A 19,326-nucleotide genomic window follows, 5' to 3' on the forward strand; every position below is an offset into this window, starting at 1 on the left:
TCTTTTTCGTTACCTACATGTATATTAAAATCACCAACAATTAGTACTTTATCTGCAGCCAATACTAATTCTGAAAGAAAGTACACAAATTCTTTGATAAAGTCTGTATGGTGCCCTGGTGGCCTGTATACAGTAGCCAGCACAAATCTCAAGCGTGATTTATCGTTTACACTATATATTTTTACATTAAGCACCAACACTTCAAAAGAATTGTATTTAAAACTAGATTTCTTAGTGGTTTTGAAAATATTACTATAAATTACAGCAACACCTCCTCCTTTGCGTTTCAGACGAGGATCATGTTTATAACAGTAATCTTGTGGGGTGGACTCATTTAAAGTAATGTAATCATTTGGTTTTAGCCAGGTTTCTGTCAAACACAGCACATCTATGTTATAATCTGAAATCATATCATTAACAGTGAGTGCTTTTGGAGTAAGCGATTGAATATTCAGCAACCCAAGCTTTATCATTTGCTCATCTGTATTATATCTGTTTTTTATTTGTTGAACATCAATTAAAGTTTTAACCTTAGATGGGTTTAGACGTTTTTTTGGATTTCCAAATTCGGGGAACAGACACAGTCTCTATATGATGATATCTAGGTGAAAGAGGCTCTATGTGATGGGATTTATCTGACCTTGGTGACGTGAGACAGCTAGCAGACGGTCGGTTAAGCCAGTCTGTCTGCTTCCTGACCTGGGCCCCAATTTGTCATGTTTTATCGTCAGTCAAACTTCAGGTCAGCAATCCCGGCGGTCGACAACGATCAACCATTCGACGGGTCACAGCACTAGTTTTGTAGTGCGCATTATGTCGGCAGGATCATTTAAAAGGCAACAAAAATAAAAAGCGTGGCGGAAGAAATTTTGCCATTGCGCATCGCCACAATAAAATCAACATAGAGGAAACACAGCATTGTGGAATAACTCCCCCAAATTCCCTGAAATATTATGGATGACATGATGAGCTAGCTGCTGCAACAGCTAACCCGCTGCAGGCGTTTCAACCCCAGCTCCGATGTTAGCCGATGCTAGCTGGCAGTCCTCCTGCTGTGGATCTTGTCTTCGACTGGATGAAGATTCAGCAGCCTTGAAATATCCAGTCAATTTAGGGATTTTTTTCAGGATATCTTGGTCACGTTGTTCTCTTAACCTTTGTATTTTGCGTTTTTGTGCTCCACTTTCATGCTTTCTTTCGGCCATTCTGTCACTATGCCGTCTAGCAATAGCAGTGACATAAATGAAAATGACTGACATGGATTTGACCAGCAGCAGCTGATTGGATAGCCAATTCACATCTACCCAATCACCTGCTTGTTTTTTTTTTTATTTTTATTTTTTATGTTTCTTATGGGCCAATTAAGGTCTTTTTTTGTTCGCGCTTAAGTAAATTAAAAAAAAAAAAAAAATTGTCTGGCCAATCCGAGGACCCTGCACACGTGGGGCCCCTAGGCTGCAGCCTACGCAAGCCTGTGCATTAATCCACGCCTGCAATTAACATACCTGTGTGGTAAAACACATAAACAAACAGGCACTGATATCAGCAACTCTTTTTGCTCTTTTGCCTGTTAACCACAAAATACATGTTGTTAAATACACCAGGTAGTCAACCACAGAACACACGATACACTGTACATTATATTAATAGCCTGGATATATATATCAAGTGCACCCATATATGTATGCACCCGTATACATACATTATATATACATATACACACATACACATCTATTTATTATCTATCAATTTACTTTTATCTATATATTATAGATGCAATCAGATGTTCAGTAATTTCACTTAAATGGCAATGAAAATTACCTATTAATTGTCATTTAAGTCACGTCATATTTCTGTGATGCAAAGCATATATATCCAGCTTTTTTCTATATATTATACATATGTGTATTTACATTTGAGCCCATGCCCCTGAGGAACTCTCTGCACGTCCCAGCTGCTGAGCGACAGAAACGTGTGCTCCACTTTTCTCCATTTTTTTTTCATGTTGGACACACTCACATTTTTTTCGGCACTGACGCTACTCCCTCTGGCAGCCGCAGCTCACCATTGGTGCTCACCGCGGGACACACTGCTCCGGTTCACACAGGTGCTATCCGGCGAAGCACAAGTTGTGGGAGACGAGCAGGAACAGCAGGGTGTCGTAACGGAGCTCGAGCTGTCACTCGGGGGTTGTGCATCTTGAAAGCAGCAGGACCGGCCAGTGGAGGCAGAGTCAGGACTGGAGATTTGTTCATTTCCCAGTGTGGCCTTTCAGTTGTAGTTAAAATTCTCGCCTGCGGTGTCTGGTTAGGTCGGGTCAGACCATTTTCATTCCATTTTCCAGTCACCATGAGCATGGGTGTCTGGCCAGTGGGCTTCACAATCTCTCGGTGCACAGACGGCAGCTGCACACGGTGATGCTGCCTGATGGTCATTTGGTTAGGTGTAGGCAGATCATTTTTATGCCCGTTTACAACAAAGAGTGTTGTGTGCGTGGGTGTCTGGCCAGTGGGCTTCACAGACTCTATGTTTATCGACGGCCTCTGCATACGCGGATGCTGCCTGATAGTTGTCTGGTTAGGTCGGATCAGATCATTTTTATACCTATTTCCAATCACCATGTCCACGAGTGGTGTTTGCGTGGGTGTCTGACCACCAGTGAACTCCACAGACTCTCGTCGAGTTGACGGTATCTCATTCTGCACACAGTGATACTGACTGATGGTTGATGATGGCGGTACCGGGCGAACGATACTGGATGACCTTAAATAAGGTTGAAACATTTTCAAGACAAAAATTGCTGTTCTCTGTGAAATCCTTCTTTATAGCAGTCAGTGTTCTCTCTCATGAGCTTAATCACACTGGAGCGCAATAGCACAGTAATATTCACTCGAATAGCATAGTCAAGCACGCTGTGACGTCATAGACTACGTTGCTCTTTGGTATTTGGGTTTAAAAAATGCTTATCCATAAACAAGTAGCCTAACATTTCTTGTATATAAATGGGTGTATATAAATCATCTTTATTTATGTAATTCACTAAAGTAATATTTTTAGTCATTATTTTTTAAGTTTGATTTATGTGTTAATCTAACTAATTATAGAAAAATACCCATTTTGGACATACTTTTATTACTTATTTTTAAATAAATGTGCTATACTTTTTATTTTATTTTTAAACTATAACTGTTTATATGCCCCATTTTGAAAATGGGGTTGCAAAAACGGCAAACCTCTTATAATTGAAGTGGTGGATTTACTTCCTTCTTAGCTTATTGAGGAGTTGATTAAATTTGCTAACATTTGCTATTATTGTGTAATCAATAATAATAAGGCTTCCTAGTCTAGTGTTTAATATCTCTGTGTATTTCTAACCCTACCAAAAACATGTTTTTGTTCAATTTGAATTCATTTGTCATTAATTGAGAGTTACAATCAAGCTGTAGAAAGTTATTTTTTAATCTTATGCTGTTGACCTTATGAAAGTCACTAACATGCATTCATTAATACAATCTGGATTTTCCACTTGCAAGCTCATATGTTTGTTCTCAACATACAATTGAGATTGCAGGAATTGTTTTAGACTACACCAGTAACATTAACACTTAATCCACATTATCCTTGAACATTCCTCAAAGTAATTACAAACTTAAGAGAACTGTCCTGCACTCATGTCCAGTTTCACCCTCACTATCACAGGTTTCTCAAATCCAAGTAGTGGGACGTGCGACTCCAGAGGATCTGTGACACTAAGATTTTCCCCTTCATGTCCGATACACCAGACTCCATTGGGCAAGCTGTTGGTTCCTTTTCTTTGGACAGACTCTGTGGCGACACCTACCATCCAGGATGTTGTCCTCCACGTCAACATCCCATGTGTGTGTCCCTGTGGAAAAGCCCACAGAGCCCAGCACACAGGGACAATGATCAAATCTCTCCAGGTTATTGGGAATCTCCTCATAATTTAGCTCGTATTGATGCCACACACTCATCAGATCAGCAGAGGTCAAAGTTGGCTGTGTTAGGGTCCAGAACTACAGGACAGAGAGAGAGAGAGCGAGAGAAACAGAAATTACATGGATTGAAATGAAAGGTTGTATTTTGTGAATTATCTAGTGTTTGAATTGTTACATGGATTGACTCACTGTAACTGATAGATCGTCTGACTTCCCTCCAAACATTGAGATTAAAGTTGCCTACATACTTGGCACAGTCACTAAGATCTCCTGGAGTCATGTCTGGATCCTGGAATTCGCACTGGGCTAAACATTCAGCGGCGAGCACTGATTTGATCAATTTTAAATTTTCATCGTATCCTTGTTTTCTTAACAAGGGGGTTTTCGGGTTTCTGACTTGAACAATGAATTATTTTTTTCCAGATGTTTTTGTAAAAAAAAAAGTCACAGGAAGTGGAATTAAAATTAAAAGTAAAATGAGATAAACTAGTTTGTTTGCAACCTGAGATTCTGTTTTTTTTTTTTTTTTTGTTTTTTTTTTTGTGGCACAAAATAGACTTGTGTATTTGAACTTGCACATTTTGTACACCAACAATGATGGTTAAACTGTTGTAAGGATGTTGTACAGTATAATGTATGGGTGCTTGGCCTCTGAAAAGCCACCTGAATGCTATACCTTCACTAATATCTGAATACTGCACTCAAAGTAAAATAAAAAAAGTGGTGTCAAAAAAGCCTTGTTGAATCAATTCATAATGAGATTGTCCATAGTTCATATTCCAGGTAAATAGAAATATTATTCTTTATTTGCTCGACACTGCTGCCCAGTGGAAGCACTAGGAACTGTTACAGTCTTCAAACAAACTAACTAGAAAAAAATATTCAATTTACTTTATTGTTCAAGATTTACACAAGATGACAGAACTGAGAACATCAAACATCCCAATTTAGTCCATAAGTAAAAGAAATCTCCTTCAAAACAACACTAAGAAGCAGCTAATAATGTTATTTCCTCTGATAAAACTATTAACATTCAGTCCAATCTCTATAAATCTGTGAGAATATTGCAGAAGTTAACATTTTTAAAACTAGATAGTAGATCTTGATAAACTGCCACACAAAGGTATATGTATATACTGTAAATAGATGTAGAAAGTTTGAACTATACATTATCATATCTTTTATAATACAAGTGACTTCCCTAAGCCCACAAATTCACAGTCTCTCTCATACACACAAAAGTGCGAGATGAAAAGTCTAGGATTTCAAACTGAAAAGTTAAATTAAATTAAATTAAAAGGTAACCAATCTCCACTGAAAGTGTCAGTGATGCCCTATAAAATAAAGGTTTCATTTGCAACCTATTAAGCTTCAGAAGAAAACAAGCAAATTAGTTCATTCGCAAATGTTAATCCATTTGAACGATCCAATTCTTTTTCATAATGAATGTAATATAACAGAGTCATGCCCTATAATTAACATTTGGTCCAACTTGCACAGATAAAGAGTTCATGTCAAATGGATCACTCTAATTATTGTTAAACCTTAGATTATAAATGCACATCGACATTACTAAATCATGTTTGACTGAATTATAGTGTCAACAATACTATTAAACTGTTGAACATGCTGATTCTGTGATGCTTTTTCAGGTATTACAAGGCCTTTACGGAACAAACGTGATTAAGTGCAATTACTTCACAAACAAGATAAAACGGCAAGTGCAACGAGGGATTTATGTTTTACAGCTACATGTTGTCTAGAATTTACCAACATGCATCCAAAGTCTGTCAATTGACAAGGTGTAAAAATATGACCAAAACAAAGTCAAATAATCAGCAGTTATTGCCTCCAGTGAATGACACTATATAGTGCAACAGATACCCAGTCACCCTATAAAATAAGTATTTAAAGAAGGTCATCTGTTATGGGGAGACAGTGAGTTTGACGGTGGCACAGTGCTTCATTTTAAGGTCTGTGTGGGTGCCCGGCTTCATCTGCAAGATTGAGAATGTACCCAGCTATATCTTCCTCCGTGGGAGCATCTGACATGACCCATGATTCATTAGCGGCAGTCACCTGAATTCGGCAGACGGGACAGTTTCGGCTCTGACCGCTCCTATATTGAGGCATAGACACACAAAAGCACAGGGTTTGTCATGGCTGATTAAAATGATTTGTGAATTCTTTCATTATTTATTGTCATAATGTTGTTCCAAACCAGTTTGTCTTTTCCCCTCCTTTTTCTGAAAATCTTCACTTTTTCCCCCCATATAATAATAATAAAAAAAAATGAATGAGGACTGAAGCTCTCAAACTTTATAAATTTATATTTATATACTGTATATATATATATATATTTTTTTTTTTTTTTTTGGTAATTATTGGCATTTTGGTTAAATAATAAACTGTATCTGTCATTTAATTCAAAATTTGTAGCTTCTCTCTAGGCTGCTCTGTCACAGGAAGGAAAGACTAAGAACAGTATTTGAAGTCACCATGAAAAATTGGAATATTGCAGTATCTATTATAAATTATATATACGTGCCCCAATATCAATCGACCTCTAATTGATATATTAGTATTACATGAACCAATATGTACATAAACCAATATCAGGCATGTGATCGATCCTCCCCCCCCCCCCCCCCAACCATTTTCAATACATATGTACAGTATACATTGAATAAAACATGTATTGAGTATTTTACACATGTTTTGCTGATCAGCAGTATTAATTCCTCATCGAATGTTTACCCAAGCCTGTTTAATTAAGTTTTGATTACTAAAACTTTGCTGATACCCTGGATCCAATTCACAAAGGTGGTCTAAATTATTCATTTGGAGCTTGAAAGCCCCAATCCCTGACCAGAATTCAGAATCAGGTTTTCTCCTTTTTTGTTCCACGGACATAAAGGTTTGGAACAATATGAGGGTAAGTAATTCCTTATTTTGGTGAACTAATCGATTAATCAGTCATGATAATGAATCACAGATGATTCTTACCACTTGTCAATACACTTCTGACAGAAGCTATGTGCGCAGGGCAGAATAAGGTCTGCTTTCCCATCCATACAGATACAGCATTCTTCCTCATCAGTCAACTGTTTAACCCTGTTACAGAGCACAAATAGCATATTTTGCTGGGTGAGAAAGTGAGTCATCCACTATACATCATTACATCAGGTGCAGATTTGGCAAACAGTACCTGCCCATCCACATGCTGGCCTGGCAGGTGTCTTCTGATGACAGCGGTCCTGAGGATCCTTCTGCTGCCACCTCTAAACTCCAGACTTCAGCTGCTTGACTGGTGATGTCTTTGTAGAGCTGGATAAACTGGTACAGGTTCATAATACGGGAGGCCTCCACCATTCCATTCTCCTTGTTAATCTACAAGGACACAGAGAGAACAGCAACAATTGCCATCCCACCCTAGATAAACATCAACCACACAGAGCAAATGACTAATGTCTATAGCTTGACTTCATTGTAATCATATTAATACATTCCACTGATAAATGTATGGGGTCTGTACATTGATATCACCTTAGTGCACACTATTCTCACGGCAACCTTCCATAAAGCAGTTGAATCAGATCCAGGCTGCACTTCAAACAAAAGGTGTTTCTTTTGGCCAGAGGCTAGTTTAGCAGTTCTGTGGAAGAAAATTAAGTCATTCCACATCTGTCAAACAGGATAATGTGTATATTTTCAAAATAAGTTTTAAAGTTATAATTAAGAAAGACATATAGTGATGTCATTCTTACATCACTATATGCAAATTAAAAAAATAGAACTAGATTATATATTTGGATTGTTATTTTTATCCGTTATTTTTCTTTCAAATAAACAAATAATAATAATAATTTAAATGATTTTTTTAATATAATTTTTATTGTTTTATATATTATTTAATATTATAATAATATTATGTTTTTATGGGACACCACATTCTAATCAAACTCTAGCAGATTATTGCAACTATAATTAAAAAGTAACTATTATTATCATTATTTATATTTACTATAATTGTTATTGTTTTACATATTATTTAACATTATTTTCAATATTATAATAATATTATGGTTTATATGGGACGCCACATTCTTATCAAACTCCAGCAGATTATTGTGTCACTATAATTAAAAAATGTGCCTATTATTATTATAATATTAATATAATTTTGTTTTACATACTTTTAATGTTTTAATAACATTTTCAACATTATAACAAAAATATGGCTTTTATGAGACGCCACATTCTTATGCCACTATAATTAAAATATATATATTATCATTATTTAAATTTATTATAATTTTTATTGTTTTCCATATTATTTTCAATATTATAATAATATTATGGTTTATATGGGATGCCACATTCTTATCAAACTCCAGCAGATTATTGTGTCACTATAATTAAAAAATGTGCCAATTATTATTATTATTATATTAATATAATTTTGTTTTACATACTTTTAATGTTTTAATAACATTTTCAATATTATAACAATATTATGGCTTTTATAAGACGCCACATACTTATGCCACTATCATTAAAAAAATATTATTATTATCATTATTTAAATTTATTATAATCTTTTTTGGTTTCCATATTATTTTCCATATTATAATAATATTATGTTTTTTATGGGATGCCATATTCTTATCAAACTCCATCAGATTATTGTGTCACTATATTGATTTATCCTAAAAGCCTCACTTACACATCATTGAGCTCCGCCACACGACCCAAGAACTCGTCATAGTTGAGGTAGCCACTGTCACGCACTAGTCCCACATGTTTGATCAGTTTCTCAGGCAGTCTGGTCATTGCCTGGCCAGAAAGATGCTGGCCCATCCTGGCTCCAGATGGAGGTCTGCTCTGTAACAACTCTAGACCTCATTCACTGCTGGTGTGGCCCTAGACAAGAGAAGATGCTGACATGACATGTTGCCCTGTAGTATGGCATGCTGTACTTTAAACAGTATTTTCTTACACAAGCAATTTTATTACCTCCTTTAAATTCATAGAAAACACTAAAATATCTGAACTTTTAAAAATGTATTTATTTTGTCACAGCGAATAGATATTTAGGTGTAGTGAAACCACTAAAATGTGATTAAATTTGTTAAAAGAACTGGTGGCCAGTCATAGCAGCTAAAATTTAGACATTCCTTTATTCATGCACTGTGGGGTCCTGAAGTCTGAGACAACACAGAAAACTTGTTCAAACCTTTAAATAACATTTGAGGATTTGGGGAAAATAAAAGAGTGATGATGTAGATATTTAACGTAAGGTAGAGGAGAGCAAAAGGAAGCATTTTCATTAGTGCTCACAGGCCTAAAATATATATGAAAATTAAGTTTATGCTTATTAGGCAGCGACTTATGAAACAATATTAACTTCTTGATGTGCTACAATAAAAGCATACGGCCACAAATTGCCTCAAGTTGTCAATTGAGATCAGCGGTACATTTAGCAGACTTTGAAATAATCCCTGAAACATTCATTTATAACAAATGTGCAACAATGCTTTCGAATTTTCTTATCTGCCCAATTTTATGTAACGTTACCAAAAAACAAAACAAAACAAAAACGAACTCTCTTTTAAAATAACTAAGTAGACGAGTGAACAATATAGGTTTATTTCGGAATGTGAAAACAGCGGCTTAAATACTGATGATGTTTGTATATCGAATATTACTACAAAAACAATCATCTGGCTACTAGTGTTAGCTTGCTTAGCCAAAACAATACATAAATCTCTTAAAGCAAATACACCAAAAGTTAGTATTAGCTACAAATATACAAGAACTCATCGAGATGCAAATAAATGTGTACAAACCTGTTGACATTTGTTTTATCCAAGCAAATATTCGTGATATGACAAGCTGGATGAAAGCAAGAAAACCTTTGACGCGGATTGATGACGTAACGACCAGACTCGATTGTAAAAAACAAAAACATCGAACCTTGAAGCAGATAAACTACAACTAAGGAATTTAAAGAGTACACATTATCCTCATTTAGCCTATTAAGTTAATTAATGGTCAAATGTGATAAAAAATGATCAAGAACAAACTAGTATTTACATCAGTTCTTAATATTTGATTATTAAAAATGAAATGAAAATGTTGTTTCAAATCTTTCTTCTGTGGAACACGAGTAGAGACAAATCAGAATAATGTGCAGGTTTCTCTTTTACATGCAGTTACAGTGACAGGACTTTTTTTCTTTCTTTCTTTCTTTTAAAAAAAATACAAAGTACAGTGTTTTCTTAGGGAGAGTTTGGGTCTTGTTCCACTTGAAGGATGATGTTGTTAAATTTCCTATTGTTGTTGGTCTGTTCTGGCATCCAATGCCTCTCACTTATTCGTTTCCACATCTCCGTTTCAATAATCTGTTCTGACCTCATTCTGATCCAAGATGGAAACTGTTGCGCTCTTTTGCTGAAAAAAGCATGGAGAATAGACCAGTAAGTAATGCATAGCCTATGCATGTCTCTTTCATAATAGTAATTAAAAGTAAAAACATACATTTTGAGGTACCAAGCTGCGCCTGCCACTACCAACAAGAGCAGTAGCACAAGAGAAATGATGACAATTGTTTTGGGAGTTGCTAAAATATAAAAACGACAAAATACTGTGATCAAATGAATGTGTAAAGTGATTAAAAAGTTATGTAACTTTTAAAACCCAACCTCTGGATGCTCCGTGAGGTGTAGTGGTCTGGGACAGTGCAGGCTGACCTGTGGAAGTTAAAGTATGCTGAAAAAGAAAATGACTGGATGAATAAGAGGAAGTCGAGGGGGATGAAGTTGAGAACTTGGGTGAGGTTCTGGAAGATTCTGGAAGTTCTGAAAGAGACAGAGGGCTTGTTGTTGCCTGGGAACTGTCACTGATGTCAGAAAGACTAAGTGTTATAAATGTTGTGGAGGAAGTGTTGAAAGCAAAGGAAATGGATGGGGTTGATGTGTAGGCAGGAGAAGAGGTTGACTTAATGGATGATGGATGGGTTGTTTCAGTGGAATAATGCGTGTTTGATGGTGTTCTTCCTCTTGTTGTAGGTTGAGGCCTGCTTGATGTTGTTTCAAATGATCCATCAGGACCTGAGGTGCATTGAGAGAGACATATTCTGATTATGTTACACATTTGGGACCCTGGATCACAAAACTAGTCACAAGTAGCACGGGTATATTTGTGGCAATAGCCAAAAATACATTGTATGGGTCAAAATTATCGATTTTTCTTTTATGCCAAAAATCATTAGGATATTAAGTAAAGAACATGTTCCATGAAGATATTTTGTAAATGTCTTACCTTAAATATATAAAACATTTATTTTTGTGAGTGAATGCAGCATAATCGCGAACATAAATGGACAACTTTAAAGGCGATTTTCTCAATGTTTTGATTTGTTTGCACCCTCAGATTCCAATATTCAATAGTTGTATCTCGGCCAAACATTGTCCTATTCTAACAAACCATACATCAATGGAAAGCTTATTTATTCAGCTTTCGGGTGATTTCGCAATTTAAAAAAAATACCCATGTGACTGGTTTTGTGGTCCAGGGTAACATTTTACTGACAAACTATGTTAGCAAATTTATTTACTGATTTTATTATCATTATATGTTCTTAACAAAATCCAAAGTCCAGACATATTATATAATTTTCTTTCAAATCACATTAAACATCATGGTTCCCTATTTCAAGACACTGATTATTATGATGAAAGCATTTTCAAAAACTTATTACACATATAATTACCCGCTGGTTTAAAACAATAAACATCAAACTTTCTGCTGATGTCAGTTCTCCAAACAGAAACGCCTGAACTGTTTCGACCACATTTTTCATTTCTCTCAATTCGAGGAATAACTGCAATTCGCTCTTCAATCCAACCATACCTGTGTGAAAGAATGATATTGCACTCTTTGAAGAAACATAAACTATAGAGTTCAAAAATGACTTCTAGTACTGGCAAAATACAAAATATGACAAAATATGAGGACTTTAGATACTTTAGTTGTACTTTTTATTTTACTTGTAAATATTTTAAATATAAGAGAAGGAAAAAAACATTAAACTTGGTTAAGGTTAAGATATTTATCTGACAAAATTTGGCAAAACAAGGCAATCTACAGCTACAGGTTTTGTTTTATTATGTAAAAAAAAGAAAAAAGAATAGAATATAAATGCATAGAAAACAAACAGCTCTCAGAAAAAATCATATACTGAACATAATCATAATTAAACATAATTACTATTTTTTTCTCTCTTGTTTTTGCATAATTAAAATTTATTTGTATGACAGCCTGGCCAAAAATTATGTCTGCACAATTTGGCATAGTTTTTTTTTGTGTTATCACAAATAAAATAATTGACAACATGCAATATTTATAAAAAATAAAAATAAAAAAAACTTTTGAATAAAGGGTGAAGATGTCAATTTTCCTAGTCTGGGCATCACTTTTGGCCACTACTGTATAATTAAGACAGCATGTGACAACACACATAATATGTGATAAAGCAGGCTCATATTTTACTTCAATGAATATTATCTGGTATTGTACTTTAAAATATAAAAAGCATCCATTTTTAAAATGTTATTTAGAAATAAGAATCATATTTCCTAAAAACCTCAATATCATATATCTACAGTAATATTTTAATTAACCATTAAGTCCCCCATTAAATAGTGCTTTACCTGCATGTCTGTAAGCCATTTTGGTTAGCTGTCTTCACTTCATCTAGGTTTGCAATTCTCATTTGAATAGCCTCACATGCCTCACTGGCTGTGGTGGCATTAAAACTGTACTCGTTGGTCTTGCTTTGGACTAACAACACTCCAGAAATTCCATCATTTGTAGGGACTAAAACAGAACCAACATGAAAATGCAAAAGTATAAATTCACAAACAATCAAAAGCAAAACAGTGCATTTAAATCAACAGAAAAAGAAAGAGAGAAACCTACCTAGGATTTGACTCACGTCTAGACAGGCTGTGCTTGTAAATAAGAAAAACAGTAGACAAAATGCTAACCAGACTCTTGACATGACTGCAGAACATGCCACCAAAACTGCCCAAAAGCTTGAACACACTCAGTCTGTTGATGGTGCAGAAAGGTATAACCCATAAAAATAGTAAACAGGAGGTTGAGGATGATCTGTAAGATGACCTTCCCAAAGAGGGCATTTAAAGCTGGGTCAGAGGACAACTGAAAAACTTTCGCTTCCTGTGGTTGTGCACCAGTTACGTTAAATATATTTAAACACATTCAATACATCATGCACATATAGACATTCTGGACAAGTTCCAGGCAGCTATATCGGGCACTTATAGAAAGTCTACTCTCAGGCACCTATAGGCATACCTTTATAAAAGTACTAAGCAACTAACTACCTAAATGACATATTTATTTGATGTTTTTAAAGCTTTATTATAAATATTATATTGACATATTTTTTATAAAAAAAAAAAAATTTGAGTTTAAATTCATTGTTGATGTCCTTGATGTTTTTTTTTTTAATCCAAATATCCAAGTGAAAAATGTATAGCCTAATGTGTAGCATGAGTGACAGCCGAGGTAGGCCTGCTTCCTTCTTCAGAGCATCCTATCCAGTGTTGTCTGTGATTTTGAAGGCTAAATAAACAGAAATGATCATTACCAAGTCACTTTCAAAGCAACCAGTCAAGTGCTATTGCAAGAAGCTGGGACTGAGAACAGTGAATTACAGGCTATGACAAAAAATCAGACAAAAATCTCCTATGAACCCACAGGAGAGATGTACAAAATGACAGGAAGTTATTCAAAGCATCCTGCCATTTTGCTGATTCACATAATTTATTATCTCATCTCCAAATTCCTGACTTAGAACATAAAAACATATTTCCCTGACTGTGCAGAGAGCACAGGAAATAAACCATGACAAAAGGTTTTGACTGGGACTTTCAATATTATTATTCTGACATTTGAAGAGGTTTGTGTTCGCTGCTCCTTTTATATCACTAGTTTGTAGTCACAAAATGTTACAAGAAAATCAGTTTTTGTTCAAATGGCAGAATCAAATTGAATTGTTGTTAGGCATTTAATGTTTATAGCAAAAATCACAAACAAAGCTAACTAGGCCAGTGGAACTTGTCCTATTTGTGCTGCTTCACTCTGCTTGAATAATAGAGGGGGTTGAGTTTCCATGTCTGTAAAGTAAAGGGAAGCAATACTTGTAAACAGTGTTGGGGTAACAAATTCCAAGTAACGTGGGTTACGTAATCAGATTACTTTTTTTCAAGCAACAAAGTAACGCATACATTTCAACTTACAAGTAAATATCTGAGTTAATTTTTCAAATAATAACGCAAGTTACTTTTGTCCCCCATTTATTGACTGACGCCTCTCCTGTCCCCATGTTTAGAGAAATTGGGTGTAAATGCTGAGGCGTTGTGTAAACATGATGGTTATTAGTTCTACACTATTGCGAGCATGCATTTACCCATCTCACTTGCACAAAAACAGATTAAATATCCTCAAAATGAATAAAAACAGTGAAATGGAAAACCCTGCAATAATTAAATGATAAATAACACTATATTTCACTGTTAATCTCACTTTATTAACTAATGTCTTTGCTGCTGACCTCAGATGATCAGGTAAAGCGCCCTCTACTGTACAGGTAAGATTTTGCATTTCGTTCAGTCTGGGGCTTATTCATTTAACTTTTGATGTGAAAGGCCCTTTACATGTGCCAAAAATAAAACTTTCTTCTTATTAAAAAACAAAGAAGCAAGCCCAGCTTAGGTGAGAAAAAGTAACACAAAAGTACAGTAATACTACTTTCCATTAAAAGTAACAGAATTATTACTTTTTTAGGGAGTAATGAAATATAACGCATTACTTTTAAAAGTAACTTTCCCCAACACTCCTTGTAAAGGATCTGGTGTTATTGAGGTGACTATTATGGTAGGGCCATAATGCAGAACCATTCTGAATAACAATTAGTTAATTCAGTCATTTGTATGCTATATATCCATTTTAGCATGCTAATCACTTTTAGAGATTGTTTCAAACATTTGTTACAAGTTGCTTGTAATTTAACAATGATCACCCTGAAGGTGTGATAATGAGCCTAATCGCAAAATAAATAAAAACATGGACATAAAATGTTGATTTGATTTTATACTTAAAACATTTATTTTAAATTAATCTAACTAAAAATAATCTAATTTTAAAAACAATATTAGATATGTGCGACTGACCAATCAGAATCAAGTATTTCGGAGACCAGTGTAATAATGCAGTGTATTAAATCAACGCATTTGTAAATAACCTTGAACTTTGGCAAGCAATGTGTCCAGCACTGATTGTAGTTCAAACATGAATGATAACTCAAATTGTGTGGTTTATTTTATGGAGTGCTATTATTTTTCCAAGTGACCAGGCTCAAGATTTTTGCTTTGGTGAACAATAAAATGGGAAATTGCCAAGAGACTTATGTAGGGTGAGCCATTTGTAATGATCAGAAAATTATAAACACTTTTGAGGAACCACCCAGACACCATAGCATCTTGGTAGCGAAATTTGTCTGCTAAACACCACTCACATTTGCATCAAAAAATGAAAAAAAAAAATCTAGTCAGTCTTCAGTCCTGGCATCATTACCAATATGCTGTGAATCCTAACCAGCTTATTTCAGGATGTTGAGAGGCACTATGGTGCAATTAGTCACGGAACAGGAGAGCTGTGTTACAATCCTTGTGGTAGCATTGAGTTTCTGCTCCCTCTGTGGTGGTATAACATTTCCTTATAAATAATTGAACTAGGCTGCATGTTGGTGAGTCTCCTTAGTTCCCATTGCATGCACTAGAGGAACTCTGGGTCGACAAGAGCAAAACAAAAAGAAAACACTGCTTTTTTTATTAAAAACTGCTCAAAAGTTGAAGTTTGAAACTGGTTTCAGCATCCAGTCAGAACGATGACCCTAAGGGCCACCTCTCATGGACAGCTCCAGAATCTGACTTCAATGAAGACCTATTCTTCAGACAGTGGGATTTTTAAGTCCCTTTCTCACAGCAGCAACAACATGGGGGGACGATTCGAAAGCATTGAGGAGATTAAAGGAGTTTCAAAACCCACACACCCTCCTCGAAGACCTGTACGTGCAGTCCGACCCGTCAGTGCTCTGAGCGCCAGCGGATCCTTCCTGCAGATCAACCACCTGCAGGGAGAACTAGTGAGGAAGAGGAAGGTAGGTGCTGACATGATAGAGCAACATCCAGAGGGCACATTCTGAACATTAGGGTGTATTTATACTGAATCAATAAAATTTTTCACTTATTCTGCCTCATGTTTCAGAACATTGTGAATGACGTACATGTGAAAATTTGCTTGTAATTAAGTCATCTTCAATGCCAGTAAAATGTACTTGTATTATCATGTTCAAGTTATGTTGAAGACAATGTTTTTCAGTACAATTAATTATATACTGTATATATACACATATAATTACAATGACTTCATTATATATATACATAAGTATTATATATGTACACACATTTTCCTTTAATACAGAGTAAACAACTTAAAAAAATCACTTAAAGACATGTGCATGTATATATATTAGGGCTGTCAAAAGATTAATCGCGATTAATCGCATCCAAAATAAAAGTTTTTGTTTACATAATATATGTGTGTGTACAGTGTATAATTATTTTGTATATAAATACACACACATGCATGTATATATTTAAGAAATATTTGCATACATATACTGTATATATTTATATATAATTTATATTATATATAAATATAATTTTTTATATATATAAATTACACATTTTTCTTAAATATATACAAGCATGTGTGTGTATTTATATATACAAATTTAATTATACACAGTACACACACATATATTATTTAAACAAACTTTTATTTTGGATGCGATTAATCACGATTAATCTTTTGACAGCCCTAATATATATATATATATATATGTGTGTGTGTGTGTGTGTTTGTGTCTATGTTGTTTGTATGTAGTGTCCACAGACATTTTAAGCAGCAAAAGCTGTTAAATTAGTTATAATAAGAGTTAAAAAGATACTAAGTATTTGAAACATTCTCCATCAATACTTTGTGTCTTGGATGCCGTGACCCTCATTGTCGCTTTATCTGTGTTCAGGAATGTGAGGACCTGAAAAAGGAGAACAAGTATCTGTCTAACGAAATTCACATGGAAAGGATCATGATGAGAACTGAGAGTGAGCTCACCATGAGAAACCTGCGGAATCTCAACCAGGAACTCCAGGCCCAAATTAAAGAGGTGTACACATTAAACATCTTGAAATATAGAAGAAGAAGTAATAACCTTGTAACAAATATAATAATAAAAGTTTTCTTTCCTTTGTTATAATAAGCTGAAACAGAAGCTCTATCTCAGCCAGCAGAGGGCGACACTGTTGTCCAGGGCAGCTGAGGATGCTGATAGAGCTCGAGCAGAGGCGGACAAGAGCAGGGCACTGGCAGAGACCCGAGCACTAGAGAGCAGGCAAGAAAAAGATCTTACACTAGCTGACAAAACACGGCTGGGCGAAGAACTACAGCTGCTGAAGAAAGAGGTACACATGCAATATCATGAAAATATACACAGGATGCAAAATAACTCTATGGCTCTACTGAAATTCAACTAATTTGCATACTGTCATCCATAGCACAAAGATGTCCAGCTACTTTTAGCACAGGCTGAAAAGAATTACTTTGAGACCAAGCTTAAACTAGACAGGGCGTCAGGAGAAAAGCAGACTTTCCTGGAGGAGAACAGAATACTGGAAGATGAGAGGAACACTTTACGACACAAACTGAAAGAACTGACTGAGGAGAATGTGAAGATAAGGGAAAAGTAAGCTCAAGAGCATTCAGCAGTGCCATTTATCTTTTTGTAATTTAAGCAAAAGATCCTGGCGGGCATGCCAGAATTCAGGCCATTATAATGCAATAAAAGCTAAATAGGAATGGCTCATGATGCTGTCTGTCTCCTCTGTAGGGAGGTGAACTCCAGACGCAGAGCTTTGGTTGCTGAAGAGCAGAGTGAGAGGGCCAATAAAGCCCTGCAGGAAGCGGAGCAGGAAAGACATTTAGTTGAGCAGGAGAGGCAGGATCGCACCAGGGAGTGTCTCAGCTGGAGAGAGAAACACCAGGCCCTGGCAGAAGTCATCAGAGCCCAGGAAGAGCTGAAGTCCCTGAGGCAGACCAAAGCCGTAAGTCCTCCTGATTGATGGGTCAATCCAGTTCCTTTTGTGTTTATCATCATTATATACAAGTAAACAGAATTTTACTTACATCTTGTTTTATTTTTTTACTTGTCTTACTCAAATTACTCTATAATGTTCTTTGATGGCACTAATAACACATACTCACATCAGTGCCAAGCTAATATTAAGAGCTACTTCCTGTGTATGACTGAAAGTGACCAGAAGGTTAAGATCCTAAAAAATCAAGACGGCACACCAAGGAACTTCACGGTAGTTTTTCTTTTCAGCACATTATTAATAAAATAATAATAAACATTTGTGTATTTTTTATTATTAAATAATAGCATTCACCAATATGCCCCCAACAGGAAGGAGACCCTGTGTATATCTCCACACCTGACCTCAACAGTGAGGATTCAGAGAGGAGGTCAGGGAGGTAGGTCTTTTATTTTATTTTATTTTTACCAATACTAAATGAAGACAAAAAAAAAAAAAAAAAATTCTTGGCTTAATTTGTCTTATCCCTTCAGCAGAACAATGTACAGGGTGGCAGCACCTCGAGTTGGAAGAGACACTGGCCCATCCCACTTCAGTGAGCTGTCACCAATGGCAGACTCCCACGATTCTGGATTTTCGAGGAGAAACAGGAAAGTGGAATATTTCTGGATCCCCACTGATGAGGAATAATTGCACTTAAAAACACTTGAGCTGATCAAGTTTTTCCTTTATTGTAAATTCAGCAATAGTGGTGAATCCAGCACTAAACAGCCTTATAATGACATGATCATAAGCCATTTCATTTGACAATTGGATCAGTTAACATGCTGGCAAATGTAAGTACAACAAGATTAACTGTCAAATACAATTAAACACCTGTCAATAAAAGGTTGTTTGAGAACCCCTTATTGACAAGGGCAAAAGCCTTTCCCCTTTAATGGGCATTAAGGGTTTTCATTTACGTTTAATGATCAATTAAAAGGCAGGTTAAAATAATCCACCAGTTTGAGGGTTACGATTGGAATAATTTGCAGCAGATCATTGGGACCTGAAGGGCAACATTACTACAGCCATCAGACAGAGAACACATCTCGGTTACCTTGTCAGACCACACTGCAGACAAC

General features: G+C 35.6%; 3 protein-coding genes across 4 annotated transcripts; 1 reads left to right on the forward strand and 2 right to left on the reverse strand.

The window, feature by feature from the left end:
- Nucleotides 1-4,733: 4,733 nt before the first annotated feature.
- Nucleotides 4,734-9,905, reverse strand: rnf141 (ring finger protein 141). The gene is made up of 6 exons (XM_079874960.1): nt 9,806-9,905; nt 8,683-8,879; nt 7,503-7,611; nt 7,165-7,346; nt 6,963-7,070; nt 4,734-6,075 (listed from the first exon to the last, which is right to left on the reverse strand). Exons 2-6 carry the CDS (start codon nt 8,814-8,816, stop codon nt 5,925-5,927), a joined length of 684 nt encoding a protein of 227 aa, XP_079731086.1. The 5' UTR covers nt 8,817-8,879; nt 9,806-9,905; the 3' UTR covers nt 4,734-5,924.
- A 241-nt stretch (nt 9,906-10,146) lies between these two features.
- lyve1b (lymphatic vessel endothelial hyaluronic receptor 1b) lies at nt 10,147-13,067 on the reverse strand. Of its 2 annotated transcripts, XM_079874959.1 has the most exons (7): nt 12,939-13,067; nt 12,671-12,836; nt 11,731-11,870; nt 10,661-11,068; nt 10,497-10,578; nt 10,229-10,409; nt 10,147-10,193 (listed from the first exon to the last, which is right to left on the reverse strand). In XM_079874959.1, exons 1-6 carry the CDS (start codon nt 13,018-13,020, stop codon nt 10,238-10,240), a joined length of 1,050 nt encoding a protein of 349 aa, XP_079731085.1. In that variant the 5' UTR covers nt 13,021-13,067; the 3' UTR covers nt 10,147-10,193; nt 10,229-10,237. The 2 variants fall into 2 exon arrangements, with proteins under 2 accessions (XP_079731085.1, XP_079731084.1); XM_079874958.1 differs by lacking the exon at nt 10,147-10,193 and having other exon boundaries at nt 10,216-10,409.
- A 2,866-nt stretch (nt 13,068-15,933) lies between these two features.
- On the forward strand, nt 15,934-19,291 carry LOC307160562 (uncharacterized protein; the record flags this gene model as incomplete). Its single annotated transcript, XM_079874720.1, has 8 exons — nt 15,934-16,206; nt 17,137-17,277; nt 17,372-17,572; nt 17,666-17,853; nt 17,998-18,211; nt 18,377-18,475; nt 18,574-18,641; nt 18,736-19,291. 8 exons carry the CDS (start codon nt 15,934-15,936, stop codon nt 18,890-18,892), a joined length of 1,341 nt encoding a protein of 446 aa, XP_079730846.1. The 3' UTR covers nt 18,893-19,291.
- Between the last annotated feature and the right edge of the window lie 35 nt (nt 19,292-19,326).

Source organism: Squalius cephalus, assembly GCF_949319135.1.
Source record: "Squalius cephalus genome assembly, chromosome: 6".
Classification (NCBI taxonomy): domain Eukaryota; kingdom Metazoa; phylum Chordata; class Actinopteri; order Cypriniformes; family Leuciscidae; genus Squalius; species Squalius cephalus.